The 19529-nt window shown below is 38.0% G+C and overlaps 2 protein-coding genes across 8 annotated transcripts in view; one reads left to right on the top strand and one right to left on the bottom strand.

Annotated features, from left to right (window-relative positions):
- Positions 1-4867, top strand: part of SHANK2 (SH3 and multiple ankyrin repeat domains 2) — a 364128-nt gene extending 359261 nt beyond the window's left edge. For all 6 annotated transcript variants that reach the window (XM_070935393.1, XM_070935377.1, XM_070935363.1 and 3 more), the window contains one exon: positions 3895-4867. In XM_070935393.1, coding sequence (XP_070791494.1) covers positions 3895-4468 — 574 coding nt within the window. In that variant the 3' untranslated portion in view covers positions 4469-4867. The remainder of the gene's footprint in view (positions 1-3894) is intronic.
- Positions 4868-13833: 8966 nt separating this feature from the next.
- Positions 13834-19529, bottom strand: part of CTTN (cortactin) — a 36582-nt gene continuing 30886 nt past the window's right edge. For both annotated transcript variants that reach the window (XM_070935312.1, XM_070935321.1), the window contains 4 exons: positions 18806-18895; positions 17613-17796; positions 17090-17158; positions 13834-15540 (listed from right to left, as the gene is read on the bottom strand). In XM_070935312.1, the coding sequence (XP_070791413.1) occupies positions 15404-15540; positions 17090-17158; positions 17613-17796; positions 18806-18895 (480 nt within the window). In that variant the 3' untranslated portion in view covers positions 13834-15403. The remainder of the gene's footprint in view (positions 15541-17089; positions 17159-17612; positions 17797-18805; positions 18896-19529) is intronic.

Raw genomic sequence — 19529 nt, 5'->3', positions numbered from 1 at the left:
TCCCTAAGCAGTTTACAGAGTCAGCCTATTGCCCCCAACAATCTGGTTCCTCGTTTTACTGATCTTGGAAGGATGGAAGCCTTGAACCTGGTGAGATTCAAACTGCCAAATTGCAGGCAGCCGGCAGGCAGCAGAAGTAGTCTGCAGTACTGCACTCCAACCACTGTGCCACCAGGGCTCTTAAAAGACTTTCTTAGAAGAAAGTCCAGCAACCCTTTAAAAAAATTGTATCACATAGTGGAAAGAAGAAACTAGAACTAGTTACTAGAACAGTTAGAAAAATTCATCAGTGGAACAACTTGACTCCAGAAGTTGTGAATGCTCCAACACTGGAAGTTTTAAAGAAGAGATTGAAGAACCATTTGTCTGAAATGCCATGGGGTTTCCTGCCTGAGCAGAGGGTTGAACCAGAAGACCTCCAAAGCCCCTTTCAACTCTGTTACTTTCTTCTAGTCTATTCTAATGTATGCATTTGCCTGATACTGAAGATGGCTTCTTGTTTACATCCTTCCCTATTTACAAATCTGCTTTTTGCACTTGAGAAAAATAACAGTAAAATCTGTCAGAATCTATGTTAATGAACCCATTTAATTAATATGAAATATTATTGCAGCTGACAAAAATGTCTCATCTCAGAGGAAGAAATTATAGCAAATGAATATAACTACTCAGATGCTGCTTCTGTGTTGCTGTTGAGATTCTATTTACTCAGCATTTCACTCTACTGATTATAAGGCTCATAAGCTACTCAGAAATCTCTATGGTTTAAAAATTTTAATTATCTGGGTAGGTAGCAGAATAACAGAGTTAGAAGGGCTATTGGATGATTTCTAGTCCAACTTCCTGCTCAAGTAGGAGACCTTATACCAGGGGTGAAATCTAAATTCTTTTGCTACCAGTTCTGTGGGCGTGGCTTGGTGGTCATGTGACTGGGTGGGCGTGGCCAGTTTGACGTCACTCACATCACTCACTATTAGAGCCAGAAGCTCCACATTCTGACACAGAAGCACATTTTGTCTTTCACAGAATGTCACAGAAGCCAAGAGCTGCACAAAAGCACATTCTGCCTTTCTGAAGCCCCCACCGCTTTGAGTTTCCCTCTGGCTTGACTGCCCAGGCGAACCTCGGAGCCTTCTCTTGCCCTGCTCTTCATCCCGGAGGGCTGCACATCCCCCCCCTTGCCAATCCTCCATACAAACTGCCCACCCCGTTTCTGCAAAGGCAGAGCCTCTCCCTTGCAGGGCGATCCAAAGAGGGGAGGGTGATGCTGCAGAAAAAGCCACCTTCCACCCAGGCCTCCACCTGCAGCCAAACGCGCCCAGCTGTCTCTTTTTTTTCCCCCACTCCTGCACATCAATAGAGATGCATAGTTGTAAAGCCTGATTGGGGGAAAAAAAATAAAATCAAATCATAATCACAGCAATTCACACACACACACATACACACACAAATATTTGAAAGCCGCTCTTTGAACAGATGTCGGAGCGCAAAAGGGGGTGGCCGGCTATTGTTCCCCGCTTGCCTGAACCTTCCACACACACGGACACTATTAGAAAGTTTGTATTTCATGGCTACCGCAGACCCTAAGAGGGGCGCTCTCTCTTAACCGGAAGATAAAGGGGCTTCAGCAAAGCGCCGCACACCGATTGCCGCCTTCGTGCTTTGCGAACCACCTGTAATATTTGCAAAGATTGGACCTGGACTCTCCAAAGCGGGTGCCTCCTTTCATTTTAAGTCCGTTGCGTGTGTGTGTGTGTGTGTGTAATGCAGCCAAGCCCCACCAGCTTGGCTAATTCACTTTTCCACAGGCAGGAAAACCTTTGCCGAAATTGCCTTTCCTTTCATAATGTAACCCGAATACCGTTGTAAAAAAGGAGGGGGGAGTCAGGGGGGATATATACGTGCCTGGGGTGGGGGGAGGATCCTGGTCACCGAGATATTTGTATCTGCCGCGCAGCGGGGGGGGTTCCCCCTCCTTCGGGCACACGCGCACAGACTTCCCGGTTCTTTGCTGTGCCCGGGAACGAAGGTGTCGGGAGTAGCCCAGCACTCTGTAATGCTTCGTGCTTAACACACACACACACACACACATACACACACACACACAGCCTTGGTCTCTGTTGTTGATATTTAGGCTTACTGATATTTTTAACAAAGAGCTCTGGTGGCTCAGCAGACTAATTAACATCCACTTACATCTGCTGCTTGCAATTACTGCAAGTTCAAATCTCACCAGGCTCAAGGTTGACTCAGCCTTCCATCCTTTCTAAGGTAGATAAAATGAGGACCCAGATTATCGGGGCAATAAACTGACTGTATAAATATACAAAAGTATGAAGGCTATTGCTTAATGCATTGTAAGGCGCCCTGAGTCTCTGGAGAAGGGCGGCATGTAAATCAAATTTTTTAAAAAAAAATTGTGATTCTTTGCAAATTGAGAGACACTCCAGCTGTCCTTGGGCTGTGACTCCTTCCCCACAGCCCTGCCTTGCTTGCCTGCCTTCCACGTGGGCTTCTGGTTGCTTGCCTTCGCAAGCTGGCCACCGGGACGCCAGGAAGGTAGCATGGAAGGCAGGCAAGCATGGCAGGACTGCGGGCCATGGACCGGTTCGGGGGCATGGCCAGCCAGCCATTGCTCCTGCCTCAATCTCCGCTACCTACTCGCCCAAGCCGGTCTGAACCGGGAGCATTTCACCCCTGCCTTATCCCATTCCAGACAAGTGGCTGTCCAGTCTCTTCGTAAAAGCCTCCAGTGATGAAGCACCCACAACTTCTGAAGGCAAGCTGTCCCACTGGTTAACTATCCTCACTGTTAGGAAATTTCTTCTAAATTCTAGGTTGCTTCTCTCCTTGATTATTTTCCATCCATTGTTTCTTGTCTTGCCTTCTTTGAATAATAGGTTGACTCACTCCCTCTTCTTTACAGCAGCCTCTCAAATATTGGAACACTGCTATCATATCATCCCTAGTCCTTCTTTTCACTAGACTAATAATATTTATAAATAATATTTTCCTTTTAATTGGTGTTTTTCTTGGATGTTAACATTTCTAGGTATATTTGAATTCTACTGTTCAAAATATCTAGCATTCCCATGTACATTTTAAAAATAGTCTTTAGAAAATTCCCTCACTTCAGTGTCATCTCAAATTATATCACTTTTTTTTAAAAAAAAAGGTTCCATTCGCCCTGTTAGAGGCTTTTGATTTAGTACTCTTCTCAACCCCTTCCAAAGCAGTTTTTGAATTTTGTTCATATCACCTACGGTATATGTTTTACTACCTTAAGGTTTCAAACTCGTTTTCTCTGTTTCATATCCAGAATGTTCAACTGTATAAAATATTAGAATTTGCTTTCTAAAAACATGCCAATGCTTTTCTGCAATATTGCAAGCTAAATTTAAATTTATTGCTATTCTGTATGTTTTACAAAGCTTGTGGCATATTTTTTATAATTACTTCTTAATCTGTATCTTGCTGCTATATTATACATATTGTCGTAGTCCTTCCTACGACACATGCGCAGTAAACAAAAATTACATTAGAATAACAAAAGTATCATTTAATTTAGGTGATTTTGACATATTGTTCGGTTTCTGAAGAACCTCTAAACCAGGCGTGTCAAACTGGTGTCCGGATGTGTCATGCGCAGGCCACGTCCACCCCAGCTCCACAAATGAGAAAAACGTCATGTGACGGCAACGTGACGCAGCGAGTGACATTCGTGCTCTAAACAAACTATTGCCTGATTCTGTTTGACAAGCATTTAATGGCCAGACAACTGAGAATGTTAATAGTATATTTAAGATAATAGCCTTTAGTTTTTAAAACTTTTAAAAGTTGTTCATGATATTGATTCTGTGACTTAAAAATGTTTTTCGTTCATTTTTATTTCAGGAGCACAGAGGTCATGAGCACAGTCTCAGGTACTCGGAGTTCAACCATCACTTTTACCGTTCGGCCTGGAACTAGCCAGCCTATCACACTTCAGAGCAGAGTCCCAGACTATGATAGTAGGACATCAGGAGCCAGACATGCTCCAAGCCCAGTGGTTTCACCAACAGAGATAAGTAAAGACATCCTGCCTGCTCCTCTGACTGCTGCTGTTCCAGCTGCATCTCCTTCTCCGACTCCTTCTGATGTTTATAGCCTACCCAGCCAGCCTCCTTCCGGAGACCTCTTTGCTTTGAATACAGGGCGCAGCAGATCTCCTTCTCCCTCAATATTGCAACAGCCAATCTCAAATAAGCCTTTTACAACTAAACCTGTCCACCTGTGGACTAAACCAGATGTGGCAGATTGGTTGGAAAGTTTAAACTTAGGTGAACATAAAGAGACCTTTATGGATAATGAAATAGATGGCACTCACTTACCAAACCTTCAGAAGGAAGACTTGATAGACCTTGGAGTGACTAGGGTTGGTCACAGAATGAACATAGAAAGAGCCTTGAAACAACTATTGGACAGATAAGAATGGTTGGTCTTGCCTCACAAACCTTTGTTATAAATAGAGATAGGCTGGTATCAAAACACCCCAAATGCCTTGGCTCCCCAAGAGTAGCACCAAATTAAAAAGCATCCATTAGATTGCAAACTTATGTCCAAAATCAATTCCATGTCAATCCACATTAATGGGACCAAATATTTTAAGAATGGATGGGGCAAATAAGAGAGAAGAATGGAAATAATTGTGAACTTTAAAAAAAACCAAATTTGTAAGCTCCGACCATATTGATATTATCTCAGAAGTTTATACTTTAATTGCTGGTACACACACAACTAATCACTCCTTTTTCAATCTATGGATTGGTTTTTCTGTTAGAAATGCCCTTCTGCTTGAAAAATAATGTGTCACCTCTTTTTGGTTAAAACCCACAAGTATTTCTCCATGTACTAGAACATGTCGTGTCCAGCTCTTTTTGCAATCAGCTTTCATATGACTAATATTTCATATGATTGTTGGACTCAGTCCCATTGTTGTGGTCAGACAATTTCTCCTTTCAGTTTTTCTAAACTGATTCTTGGTTAGTTCTGCCACTTAATTTTTCTGCTAACATTCACTTTTTTCATGATGTATTTAATGATTTTTGAAAAACTTCTATACATTCACAGCATTGCCAGAATTTAAAAAAAAATGTCAGATGTTTTTGGCTAATTATTATGTTGATTTCTTTGGAAGTGAAATTAGTTTTTGTCATCCAGTGTAATTCTGTTATTTGACTTTTAAGATTTTATTTTTCCATTTATGTTTAGTGCCTTTCCAAATTGCCGGATAGTTATTAGGCATGCTTTTTTTTTTTCATTTATAATGCAGTATAATGTGTGAAAGCTATGTAAGAGATCTTAGCTGCCTAAAATAAAAGTAAAAATATTTGTAAGAAATTGGAATTGAAGATATCTGTGCACAGAAAGATGGTAGTTCAATTAAGATCTTTTCCACATTTCTTTGTGATGAACTGGGATGATGGGTAAGTAATTCAGGGTTATATTTTCAAAATAACAATCATTTATCAAGCCTGTTTTAATTTCTCTCATATGAGATTGAGTTGTTTGGACAATATTGCACAAGACCTTTTCTTTGAGGTGGAAACAGGTATCAGGATTAGATGTCTTCTCTTTTTACAAGCGCATCAGCAAGTGTGGATTTTTGGGGGGGAGTGACGATTTGCCTTCCCAAAAAGAGTTAAGTTTTAGTTTTTAAAGAACTGTGTTTTACATAAAGGTTACTTTTGCTGGATCAAAGTGATCATGTGTGATAGTGGATTTTATTACCATTGTGATCCCCCTAGTATGATAGAAAGAATAGTGAATTTTCCTTCTGCAATTTTGTATGTGGTTGCACAAATCAATGCACAAGCTGCAGTCAACAGTAACAGCACAGAGGTGGTTTCTTCACCTTCAAGGTCTTTGGATCTTTGACCTGCTTATTTTTTCCTGCTTAAGAAAACCAGCTGTTGATGAATCTGCGTGGCACAAGCCTGTTTACTTATGGAAATGGATGTAAATCTTTCTGTTTTATCGTATTAGGAAGATGTTGCCTGGCATCTATGAGAAATATGAAATAAAAATATCAATAACAGTACATGTTACAGAAGTAGTTTTATGAAAACAGTAGGTACCTATTATATATGCAAGGGACAATTTTTCTAAAAAATGGAGATCAAGGGTTTGACCCTAATAATAATGTTTTGCTTAAAATTAAACTACAGGATTGTTCTGTGCTTCCTTCCCATACAAACTGCTGTGTTATAGGAGAACCCACTTAAGCTTGCGAATTAAAGAAAAGAGAAGGTTGAGACAAAATCACATTCAGAACTGTTTACGAAAAAAATTGAGTGGATTTTTAAAAGCATGGTCTTTTGGCAGACATGTATATTTTCAGATTTGGTGGCTTCTATGAAATTTAGAATACTCTCTTCCCACCATAAATAATCCACATTAACAATGTTGTTGGTTCACAGTGTCATGAATAATTTAGCCTGTATGTGTGAGGTTGCTTAATAATTTAATTGGAAGGCATCTCAGTTCATTTTTTAATATGTCCCAGCCTATCTCTAATTATAATTTTATTTTCTCATAACTGAATGTCTAATTTGGGGCCCGCAACAGCCCTAGGATTAGTACATAAAGTTCAGCAATTTCAATACCTTTCTTTACTGCAAGTTTAAATAGTTGTACAGATAGTTTATAAGCACAATATTTTAAGAATATAAGTGGCTGGTCTACTGGGCAGCCTTTGTGCCACTTCAGTGCTAGAAATTAAAAAAAAAACTTTTGTGGTTTACTACTATTTCTGTGGAATAAGTATTAAGTCTTGACCTTTTTAAATCAATATCATTTGGATGCATCTGAACCAGCAGAGCTGTGTTATATTTTCTATCTTTGCTAAAACTTCTTCAGATGATGTGTCTCCTCAAACATGGTAACAATCAACAATACTTAGGTAATTATTAAAAAGGAAAAAAAATAGTCATTCCCCCCTCTCCTCCTTCCGCTATCAAAACTGGTCCTTTAAATTATTGTCACTTAGACCCTTTTCAGATATCTTTCAACATTTGCATACTCCAAATGGATTTGTAATTAAAATCAAGTTTAGTGCAAAAATTTTGAAATATTGATACAATATTGCATCTAGAGGACAATATTCACATATTTGATAGCAACACAATTTTTCTTTTGATAGGGGCAGGGGAAGGGTGTAAAAGTAAGATGATTTTGACATCATTGTCTTCCATTTGGTGATAATGCAGAAATCAGTAAATAAACCATAATACCATGCTCCTTTTTATTTCTTTGAGTGCAGTTGGTGTTATCTCTATAATGTGCCAGAAAATGCATTAGGACAAGTGATACAAGAGAAAAAAAAAAGGGGGGGGATTACTTTTAAGCTGCTGTTAATCATAATATTTTACTGTTTAGTATATAATGTTTGTTAACAAATTATTGGTGATGGTACCCCCTTTCTTAAAAGGGGTCTCTTGCCCATGTATCTTTTCAGGCACTTAAATAGTGAGTACAATATAATTATTAGAGAAGATTTTAAACATCAAAGAGCTAATGAAAAGATTTATTTTTTAAATAATGTTGTATGATCTAGAGTAATAGGGCCTGCAAGGAATTGCTTTATATCAAGAAAAAACACCTTTGGCAAGCTGAAATAGTCTTTAGCATTGTTTGATGGCTTTATAATAGAAAGCAATAGTAAAGGATGCAGAATTATCTCCCAGCATTTTGGTCAATACTGAAAATGTCAGGAGCAGATTGGCCCTTTTAATGTTATGCTACTTTGATGGTGCAAAATACAGTGATTAAAAATAATCTTGTTATGATATTCCAGGTTTTAGGAACAACTTTTGTTTATATACTGTAATTTAATAAATTGCATTTACATGCTTAGTTTCTGTAATATTTGTGTATACAATACCAAAATCACACAAGATGTAAATTGTGTATAACTACACAGACTCCTTTCCCTAGGTGTCTAGTTTTGATTCATATATTATAAAATGACTATATGTGACTGTTGATTTACAGAATTTACATATCACAGAAGCTAGCTCTTTGTGGTACCTAAGTTAATAAAAGTGATTTTTCTGAGTTCCTTTACAAATAAGCATTATCCAGTTGATCTGGCAATGACTCTGTGTATGAGCCTAAAATAATGATAATTTTCTCATTACATCTTTTTTTTTCTTTTTTTAGAGAGTAATGTTTTTGCGAAACAACTATGTTCACGTTATCTATGTTGCTGTAATTTTTTGTGCTTTAATTCCTCTAATTTCCAATTGATTAAAACAAATCAAGCTCCTGTAACTTGCACTTTCCCTAATCCTTACTACTCTTGTATGGCAACCAAAATTACTGTAAGAAATAAATATCATATTGCACTAAGGTTGTGATTCTGATTACAAAGAGCAAATCCAGTCTGAATTTTTTTATTTCTAAAAAGAGTTGCCAAACTTTCCACTTAACATTAAACTGTTTAAAGTTCTTTATTTTTTAAAAGCTTGTCTGTGATTTCCATGGAATTTAGAGTTAAAGCCCTCTGAAATTGGTCCGGAATGAATTCCTATTCCAGAATTAGAAATGCATTATAAAATACATGATAGAAAACATTTATATATCTTGGACTGATTTGTTTTCTTGTTTTATCAGAAAAAGTTTCAATAGAAGGATTCTGAACTTCTGAAAAGATTATCATCATTTCAAGTGATCATTAATATAGTGAACTGGTGAAACATTGATTGAAAGAAAAGGTTAAAGGAGGAAAAAAAGATCTGGATCCAGAATTTTTATTTCTTTAAAATGTATTTCATTTATAAGCCTAACCAATAATAATGGATACTACCAGTGTATCACCAGCAGAGATGGCTCCCTCTGATAGTCATCGTCTCTAGTTTGGGAAAGAAAGCATTGCCTGAAAGCTATTAAAATTAACCAATTTGATCAGCTGCTTCTCTGCATGCAAGCATAATATATTTCTACAAGACTGAATGGATCTAATTCCTGCTCCCCTTCTTTGCAATTATCTTTTGACAGATGGGCTTACTTATCTGTGTGAAAATGATGTTATTAAGGCTGTACTTGCTGCTAGGATTTTGTAATGAAAATAAGTTACACATCTGGTTTGTAGGTAATTTAGGTTCTGTTTAATGCAAGCCTTCAAATTTCTTTCCAACTGTAAGGGCATATTTAATTTTTACAATTATCCAATCTTTTCTCCAGTTCTAAATTGTTTCTGTGCTAAATGATCCTGTCAGGAGATCCTTTAGTTGTATCTGTTTCCATGAACAGAGGAGCTTTGATTTATTTTGAGTTTAACATCCTTTCCAAGTAGTTTTTCAGTACATTTGAATAACTGAAATAACAGACGAGATCTGCATATCTTCTTTTGTGTTACTGTTTAATTTGATTCAGTTATCCTTACCACTGAGAGATATTGTTATCTTTATATAGCTAGAGATATACTTTCACTGATTTTTTTTTTTTTTTTTTACAAATATCCACAGCTTCCCTACTCCGAAACCATCAGGGCTATGTGCACTTCAAATTTAATAACTTTCCTGAAATAAACCTGATTTAAACAAATTGTTTCTTCTAGTTCTTCTCTTTCAAGAGGACAAGACTTATGTCAAGAGGGTTCTCAAAAGCAGTGCCTTAAGTTGTATACGGATATAACAGGAAAAACAAACCAAAGTACCCAGTGTAACTCTCAGGTGTTTTGAACTGAACTGTAAGAAATAATGTAACAAAAGTGTACTTTTTAATTCGAAGGGCCAATTTAGCATCAGTGCATCATAGTAATAGCACCTTGTTCTTTTTTATCAACTGATTCTATCAGTGAACATCTTTAGAAAAAGGTCCAGATTGTTTCATGTTTGGAAAAAGCTTTGTTTTCAGTATTAAAACAGTGATTTGATAAATCATCAAAGCATTTTAAATTCAGTAAATATATAGGTGTTCACATTAATAAATGATATTTACACCCTGCAGTGTGCATGGCCTAATTTATGTACTTTGATGATAGAAATACAGTAGTTTGTTTGTCATGTACCAAGCCATAGATCATTGTTTTTTAAATTTGGTAATATTGAAATGAGTAAATTTCAACTCCCAGAATTCCCCAACCAGCATCTTAAAGGTACCAAGTTTGAAAAATGCTGCCTTAATTATATGCACTCTTAATTGCATTAGCTAAAGAATGTATTCCGATGCAATGTATATAAAGATACTGTGTTTCTTGAGAAACCTTTTTCTATTTTATTTAGTTATTTGTCTTATTATTTTTTAAAAACATGTACTTAATGAAGTTATTTAATGCTACAGCCCTAATAACGTTAGGGAAGTAGAATGTATGGTGGGACTTAAAAATTACAGGCAGTCCTTGACTTACGACCATAATTGAACCCAATTTCTGTTGTTAAGAGAGAGATTTGTTAAGTGAGTTTTGCCCCATTTTATGACCTTTCTTGCCACGGTTGTTAAGTGAATCACTGCAGTTGTTAATAACACGGTTGCTAAGTGAATCTGGCTCCCCCATTGACTTTGCTTGTTAGAAGGTCGCAAAAGGTGGTCACATGACCCTGGGACACTGCAACCATCATAAATATGAACCAGTTGCCAAGCATCTGAATTTTAATCACGTGACAATAAGGATGCTGCAATGGTTGTGTGAAAAACGGTCAAGTCAGTTTTTTCAGTGCCATTGTAACTTTGAACAGTCACTAAACAAACTCTTGTAAATTGAGAACTACCTGTATTGGCAAGTTGAGCATGTTATTATAAATCTGCAACTTAAATCGGTGAATAGATCTGTCTAGACCAGTGTTTCTCAACCTTGGGCAGGTGAAGATATGCAGACTTCAACTCCCAGAATTCCCCAGCTGGCCTGCCCGAGGTTGACTAAAACATTTATCTAGACCAGTGTTTATTTGTAATTTGCTTATCAAAACAGGCTTGTGAGATATTAAATAGGTGGAAGTTATATGCAAAAATCCACATATTTCAGCTTTGCAAGACTTTGGGTCTTTGCTAGAACACTGAAATCTACTAGTGAGGTTCTGTTCAGGAGGGTAGAAAATTCACAAATGGGAACTCCAAGCCTCACCTTCAACCTAAAACCACATCCTTGCTTAGCAGGAGGACATATTTTTTTGTGGAATTAATGAAGTGAACATTTTTCATGAATCCGAAAGGGTATTGTCAGATGAAGCAAGCCAGCAATGTACGGTTTAGGTCGGCTATTTCAATGAACTAGTGGTATGAAGCAGGGCTTTGTCCAAGTCAGCAGAGAAATCTTTTTCAATTGATTGTACTTTAAAAGTTATTCCAATGTACCCTGATGCAGAAAACCGCAAGCAAGACACGTCCTAATTCATCTTCACAGAGTACTGAAATGTTCATGATTGTATTCTATTTGTCCAGATGAACAAGCGATTGTAGCAGAACTCAAACACCAGAGGGAGTTTCTTCAATTATTTTGGAGAATTGTTAGTTTCTTCATCATAGTTCATAATTTTAAGTGGCATAAAATACGTATTTTGGAATTGTATGCTCTTTGGAGTATATCTTGGGGATTATAAATTTTGTTCTTTCTGGAAAGCCAACACAGACAAAATAATCTGATTAGTGTGTCTGTTTACCCTTAGAAATAAGGATATGCTCCAAGAGATTGTGGCCACCCTTCCTACAATTATCAACCAAGCATGTACTTAGAATCCTTGAGAAAAAAAGCTAGGATCTTCATTTTTTACCATTTCTCTTGCAAATTGTCCCAGCCATTCCCATTGAGTAGCCCAGAAGCAGCACCTGGCTTCAAAGACCACTAGCATTTTACAGTATATAATTCTGATTTCCAAATAGCTTCTGATTCCAACTGGAACTGTGACAGGCATAACACAGCTGATTAAATTTCACGCATGAGCCGTCAAGTCTAGGTAACAATGATACTTTCAAATTATGGAACAAATTCCTGCAATACGACAGAGAATACAAGCAACACAGCCAGTTACATTCTGGATTGCATATTCTGGATGGCATCGCCCACTGAAAGAAGCTAAAACATGAAAAGGCCTGCAATTTTATTTTTTATAGTAGGAACACAAAAGATTTATTTGGTTATAATTCCATCCAATCAACAACAACAAATTAAAATGGAAAAGGATCATCTCCTATTCTATGGTTTTATGTAAACTTCTCTGCTCCAGTTGAAAGAAACTTCAGAATGTGCTTATTGATGAACAAAGAGAAAAGCCCATTTTGTGTGCATTTAGTTATTTAGGATCCAATCTGGGTCGGTCACCGGAACCAGAGGTTTTGTCTTCTGAGTTTTTGGACTTGTGCTGGAGCCCATCTTCAGGCAACCTCTCTCTAGTAGAGAGTGTGATGTTCTATGTGTGGCATTTGTAGTGCCTGTTGTGACTTTTTAGATGTTGATTGGGATGTGTTGATGGCTGGCTGGCTTTTAAGTTGTTAGTTGTCTTTTGCTTGTGGTGCCCAGCCCTCGCCTTCTAAGTACTTGATAGGCTGGTGGTAAATCAGCACTCCTGTTGATTGATGAGGGAGCCAGTTTCCCAAGCTTCAATCACTTCCCTGGCTGTTTTTGTGCCTGCTCATCCAACAATCTTAGTAGCTGCAAAATTGAATGTGTCTCCTTGTTCATTGCTGTGTGAGGCTACCAGAGTTCAGATCTCCTCCTCTGACAGCTCACTTGTGTTCTTGCAAGCTGATGGTTAGCTTCCTCCCCATCTGTCCTACAGTCACAGAGGCAATCCATGCAGGGGATTTGGTAGATTACATTGGAAGTATCTTCCACCTCCAAGTGATCTTTACAATGCATAATTTGTCCTTGTATGGTAGTCTCTGGGCAGTGTGTGATGCCCACTTGCAGATCTTGGAAGCTGCGTTCTACAGCTTCCAAAATGTTTTTGATATATGGCAGGGTGTGCCATGTGGTTGTCTTGTTTAGTTATTCATTCGATTTCTATAGCTGCCCATTTTCAAGTCAATGATTCAGGGTGTTATTTCATACTCAACTGGTTTGCTTTTTAGTGTATAGACAACTACAGCCCTTGATGTAATACCACAATTGAACCCAAAATTTCTGTTGCTAAGCAAGGCATTGTTATGGAAGTCGTGCCCTATGTTACAACTTTTTTGTCATGGTTGTTAAGTCAAGCAAATCTGGCTTCCCCCATTCATTTTGGTTGTCAAAAGCTCACTAGGAACGTTGCAAATGACATTCCTAGGATCCTGGGACATTGCAACCATCATAAATACATGCTACTTGCAAAGCACTCGAAGTCTGATCATGTGACTGTGGATGCTGCAACTGTCATAAGTGAGAACTGATTGCAAGTCACTTTTTTCAGTGTTATTATAACCCCAACAGTCATTAAATAAGTGGTTGTAAGACAAGGACTACCTGCATTCAATAAACAATTTTTCCCCTTCTGCTATCCAAGAAACTCCTATGTTCAGAACACACTAAAACCACCGGAATTTTGAACAGACCAGTCCTCCAACAAACATTTCCACCTCTTCTCTCTTTGGGACTGTTCCACAAATTACAAGAGGGGCTGACTTCTACTTTATATTTGTCCCCAATGCACAGGACTACTGAATCAACTACTCTCTTGGAATAATTGGTGCAAGAAGATGCTCCTTTCGGTGACAGATAATTTAAAAACCAGGGCAAGAATATCCTTGTCAGGTTTTTCCCACTGGGACTTCAGTAACTGAAGATAAAAGGTACAAGGCATTTCACCCTGCAGAAGGCAATATGTTAACATTCAGTTTGTGGCTTAGAATAGTTTAGACACAAAAATATCCTGGGAAAATGGTTCCAAAAGTTTATTTGAATATTTAATTTACAAAAAAAAGAAAAACAGGAATCATATATCCTAGTTGCTGTCCTATGCAAACTGAATAAGCTAAAACTGCATATAAAATCCATGCCCACTTAACATACTATTATAAATGTAATTATGAGAAAGCAAGGAACGGGTGGGGAAGATAATAGAAAATAAACATTACATACATTCTTCTTAAGAGATTGTCTAAGTAGCCAATCCCATCCAAGATCACTTCTCTCTACATTCCATATTTCCTTAGATACACTGCATGTTACCGTTCAATAGAAATATTTTTTATACTTTATTGAACTTAATTGCTAGTCTTTTTTTCATTCACTTCTTTCCTTGACCGATTTATCCCTGAATTTCTCTTCCCAAACAGAAATGAACAAGAAACACTGAAGACACATATACTGTATGCTGTCTTTGGTAGGGATGCTTATGTGGTTAAAATCAGTAATTAATTCTCAATTTATTTTACAGAAGTTATGGCAAGAAATTCAGGATTACATTTGGCAAAAGACAGAGAGATCTTTACAGTTTGCTTGAGTGTTACTGGCAGTCAGAGCTGAATATGTAAAATGAGTCGTCTACATTGTTTAAAAATAGCAATTTCCTCCAAGGTTTTAACATACTCTTAAGAGCAATATTCCTTTAGAGAAATATAGCCAAAAACAGATTTACTATATAGGAAGCCATCTCATCCCATTGTCCTCTTTGCAAATCATACAAACTGGAATTAGTGCTGCATATCCTGCCTGTTTGATCATCAAGGTGACAGGCTGAGAGAGCTAGAGAGGGCATGTAATGGAAACTTCTACATCTCCAAGAACAAAAATTTCACAGTGTTCTAGGTGCATGAGAGAAAGAGCAGCATAAACAAAATTTACATCGCAAAGCCAGATGAGGCTTGCATCAGCTCCTTATCAGAACTTCTGGAAAAGTTCAATTGAGTTTTTGACTGGACTGTACACTTCCCAGAATATGAATGAAAAATAAGCATAGCCTTCTATACTGGGTCCTTTCTGGCATTAATATAGAATAACTTCCCATGAATGTTTGCCACTAACTGCAAGCCAGCTAGCATTTTCCTCTATCTATACCTGCCATGTTCCCAGTAAATGGAAATGTGACCTAGATACAACAGGTGGGAGCTGGAAAACTGACCATGTTCAGTACAAGAACACCTGGATATAATTTGTACAGTACAGATGAAACATGTACTACTGTCAGAGAGAACTAAAAACTCTAGAGGGGAAACAATCACCGTCACCAATTTGGCAAAGGAATCAAGAAAACCTCTTTTTTAAAATGCATTAAAAAGTATGATAACAGGCTGCAGGGCAACATAGAGTCACAATATATTAGCAATTTCTGGACCCATAAACATTTATAAAAGCATCAGCAAAGTATTTTAAATATAAAAGGAGTATGACTAGATCCTTTCAATCTCTTCTCCTACCCCCCCCCCAAAAAAAGCCCCACATGATTTGTAGTGTAATAAGTCAGATGAATGATCATGGTATTAAGGCATAAATGGTAGACATCCGTTTCTATTGTCTGAGCTCAACATAATTAGCTGGGAAAAGCCCATATCTGCCTTTGCAGACTCCTCTCCACCAGCCATCATCTATCATTTCAATATTGGTAATGATATCATCTGGATCAAAGGAAATCTCATCGTCCCCAGCTGTGAAAAAAAAACACAGAAATGTTAGAAGGTTTAGCAATAAGGACTTTGAAACTCAGGTTTAGGTCAGCTGATTTTGTTTTTCAATACCCTTGCCCTACGTTTCAACTCTCATCCCATCCTAGAACGAACCATCAAATAACAAAGGCATGAACAGAATCATTTTAAAGCTGAACAATTGAAACCCAGAGAGAAACACCCGAATAAAAGGAAATCATCTCCACCAGATAGAAAACGAATCTAGCAAGAGATCAAAATAGTACCCTAGATCTTTGTGAATTAAAAAGTATGTCGTTTGATAGTGGACAGGAGAACAAGTCCCACCGAGCAAGCCTTGCCTCTATTAGGAAGGAATTCCAGACTTTAGGAGTAGCCGCTGGCTACGCCCCTTTCTGTGGGCGCTACTTTATGGACACAGAGTAGCCCCACGCCAAGAGACTCCACAGACTTGGCTCAAAAGGGAAACCATGTTTTCAACCAAAATATACATTTGTGTTTCACAGATTGCAGGTGCTGAGAAACAGACTGGAAACATCTTAAAATTCTGGGGTTTTTTCTAGCACCCGAAAATCAGAGCTTATCATTACCTCCTTTCAAGTAGGTTATAGTTTAAAAAGCACTTTTGGCATTCACAGATTATCTGATAGGCTCAGCAGAAAACGCACAAGCCAGAAAAGTGAGAATAGCTCTTGCTAAAAATTTTCAGCAGTGGGTCCTCCTCCTAACTCAGAGTCGCCTTATCTGCAGATAATGCATAGGCAGAGCTTCTGAATTAACACATCAGGCCTGGTGGAGACTTTATACCTAGATAGCAGCTTCTAGAAGAGCCCACTCTGTACCTCGTTCTTGTAGGTCATCCTCAACCTACGACCACAATTGGGACCAGAATTTCCATTGCTAAGCAAGACTGTTGTTAAATCACGCCCAACTTTTTTCTTTTTTTGCATGATTGCTAAGCAAGTCACTGCAGTTCAGTGAATTCTGTAGTCATTAGGCAAATGTAGCTCCCTCCCCACCCGCAAACTTTGCTTGTCAGAAGCTGGCTGGGAAAGTCACAAATGATGCTGGTATGACCCTCAAGTCACTGTAATCATCATAGATACATGCTGGTTGCCAAATTTGGATAACGTGGGGATGCTACAACAGTCATAAGTGCAAGGACTGGATGCAAGTCACATTTCCCAGCAATGTTTTAACTATGAATGGTTGCTAAATGAATAGTTGTTGAGGGTTACCTACAGAAAAATTCTATAGAAGCAGCTCTTAATGAAAGCATGATGAATGGACATGAACATAGCAATTAAATAGACCTTGTTTTGGTTCCAATTAGCAAGTAGCCCAGGAGGATATAAGCAGCAATCCCAAAGTCAACTGGTGCCATTAATAGTGATGTTGTTTATCATTATTATTTTTTTCAGAAAATCTAGAAAAGGTTATTTGGAAGAGTGTGAACCTCTAGTCCACCGAACAAATACAGAGAATTCTGTAGAAATCTGAGCCTAAATGTGTTATAAACTAGGACTATAAAACTAGCTATTGTGTTACTTACCAGCCTGATAATCATATAGGGCTATAGCTGTTATTCCAAGGTCATTTTCATATTCATAAGCAGTTTCATCTAAAGACAAAAATACATTTCACTACAGGACTTTCAAATCATGCACTTTGTACACGGTCTGGCATTTATGAAGGTCTCCTTAGTGGTACAATCCATATAATATTGGCATTTTTTACTGCACCCACTGGGAACTGCTAGTTAAGCTGTACCCTCACAATTTACTCTTTAAGTTCCATGCTCCTTGAAAAGGCTTCCTTTCAAATATTTGTGTTGCTAACTAGCATCGATTCATCTATATCGAGCCCTGCAACCAAGTGAAAAATTTGACAGTAAATGAGTTTTTTCTCATTTTCGGCCTATTTTGCTTCTTAATGTTTCTATCTTGCCCCTAACCTCTAAGCAGTTTAAGGCAGCATGCTGAGTTTTCCTTATATTGGCCAGACCCATGTAAGCACATTCTAGATCAACATGGAGTCACCCAGCTATTCAGAAGTGAAAAGAGAAGCTGTTTAACCTGCTTGATATTGATTTCCTACTGCAGCTTCTTCGTATACGGTCCCCGGTTCATAGGCTGGCTCTCTCTGACTAACTGCTTCTTGATAGTCAGATTCTTCAGCTTTGCTGTCCTGTTCTGGCTCATGTACATTTGGAAGACTTGCATTGGAACTTTTATAACCAGATTCGAAGGAGGCAGCATCCTACACAATAAAAACAAGCATTACGGAAGACATCAAGAAGAATTTATCAAGAAGTTCCCTGCTGCTGGTGCTGAAGTGACCATTACATTTCTGGTGATATTTTACCCTGAAATACACCGTTCTTGAAAATATTTGATTATGAACATCATCCATTGTGATCTATTAAGCAAAAAACCCCATAATAGGGCGCCTTGCACTATTCCCAAAAGTGATGGGTAGGCTGGGGCAAAAAACCTATTTCAGATTGCATCTGGAATGTAACATTTATTAACTTTAAAGTAATTTAACACAGAAGTTGCTTTCCAGAGTTTTCCCCCTTCTGTCACTTTAAAAACTACAGTTTGCCCATTTTGGACACATCTTAGAGGCCCAACCAGAAAACTTTTAGGGAAATTTATAGGGTCTCCAACTGGGTCTCTCAGACGTAGTAAAATGTGCTGAGAACCCCTACCCTATGTGAATGGATTGGGGGGGGGGACAACAACATGACTTCTCTGGGTCTGCCTTCAATCTTTAGGAAGGCATTCAAAACAGGGCTGGACTGCAGAGTGCTTGAAGGAAAATGTTATTGGGCTGCCTAACAGCTATTTAGTTAGTATTTATGCCTCCTTTTCCGGAACATACTTTTTGAGTCTGTAAAAGGGGGCAGTCTATACAGTAGTGTAAAAGGGGGCAGTCTGTACAGTAGTGTAACCCAACCTGATTGGCAGCACATCTGAGGGCTCAGGAAAGGTCGCCCTACCTTACCCCCACCTACATTATGGACTTCTCTACCATATTGTTATGTATAACTAGTCAAGCCCGATATAGATAGATTTTGATTGGTTTATATAGTTAAATTAATCTAACAATTGTAGCTTTTCCAACTCACAGTGGTTCAGGGCAATCTATTAAAATGGATTTACCTGCTTTGTTTATTATTTTACTGGAAGAAGGGAATGAATGCCATCAATATGCTACACAAAATGCTTTGGAAAAAGGACTCTGACATTGAAACAACCAAACCAACCTCGTAGATTACATTTGATGGCACTTTTTCTTCCTCTGGTTGTGCAGCTAGAGATTCAGGAGGATTCTGTGTCTTGGATTTGGCTTTCTCCTTTTCAAAAAAAGGAAAAAATAAGGTATGATTTGCAAAACTATTACATAGTTTAAACATACATCAATATGCACAAAAAGTTATTTTTTAGGTAGATTATGAAAAACCATCTGGCTGCAGATGGTCCAATTTAATCATAGTTATTTGAGGATACGCATTCATGGTGCAGAAGACTAAAACTGAAGGTAACCAATAAGCAAGAAGTACTACGTTAGATTACGATCACCCTGGGTACTGATTCAAGTGATTTTCAGTTCTTCATGATAGGACTACAATGGTGAGGAGAAATAACTGAGGCACGGATGCCACCTTGAGGGCTATAATCATGAAGTTGGGAGTGAGGGGAAGAGGGTAATTGTAATTTATGTTATTTGTACAATGACATCATCATGGCTTCTTACAGGTGTCTAGGTTGCTCATGAAATGCCATTATATGATTTTCCATCCCAATTTAATCACTTGGAATGAGATGGCTCATGCGTTTCTTCCTCCATCACAGCCTTTCTCCGAGGACTCCATTAACATGTAATTGTATTTGGAGTACCTTTTCCTTTATTATTAGGATGTTGTGTTGCTTTGCTGGGAACCAAAATTCAAACTTCAAACTCATACAAATCCTCGACTTACAACTGTT

Source organism: Pituophis catenifer, unplaced genomic scaffold (assembly GCF_029215685.1).
Source record: "Pituophis catenifer annectens isolate HBS135680 unplaced genomic scaffold, rPitCat1.0.hap2 SCAF_1, whole genome shotgun sequence".
Taxonomy (NCBI): domain Eukaryota; kingdom Metazoa; phylum Chordata; class Lepidosauria; order Squamata; family Colubridae; genus Pituophis; species Pituophis catenifer.
The sequence above is the reverse complement of the archived record's forward strand: the minus strand, read 5'-3'. Positions and strand labels throughout refer to the sequence as shown.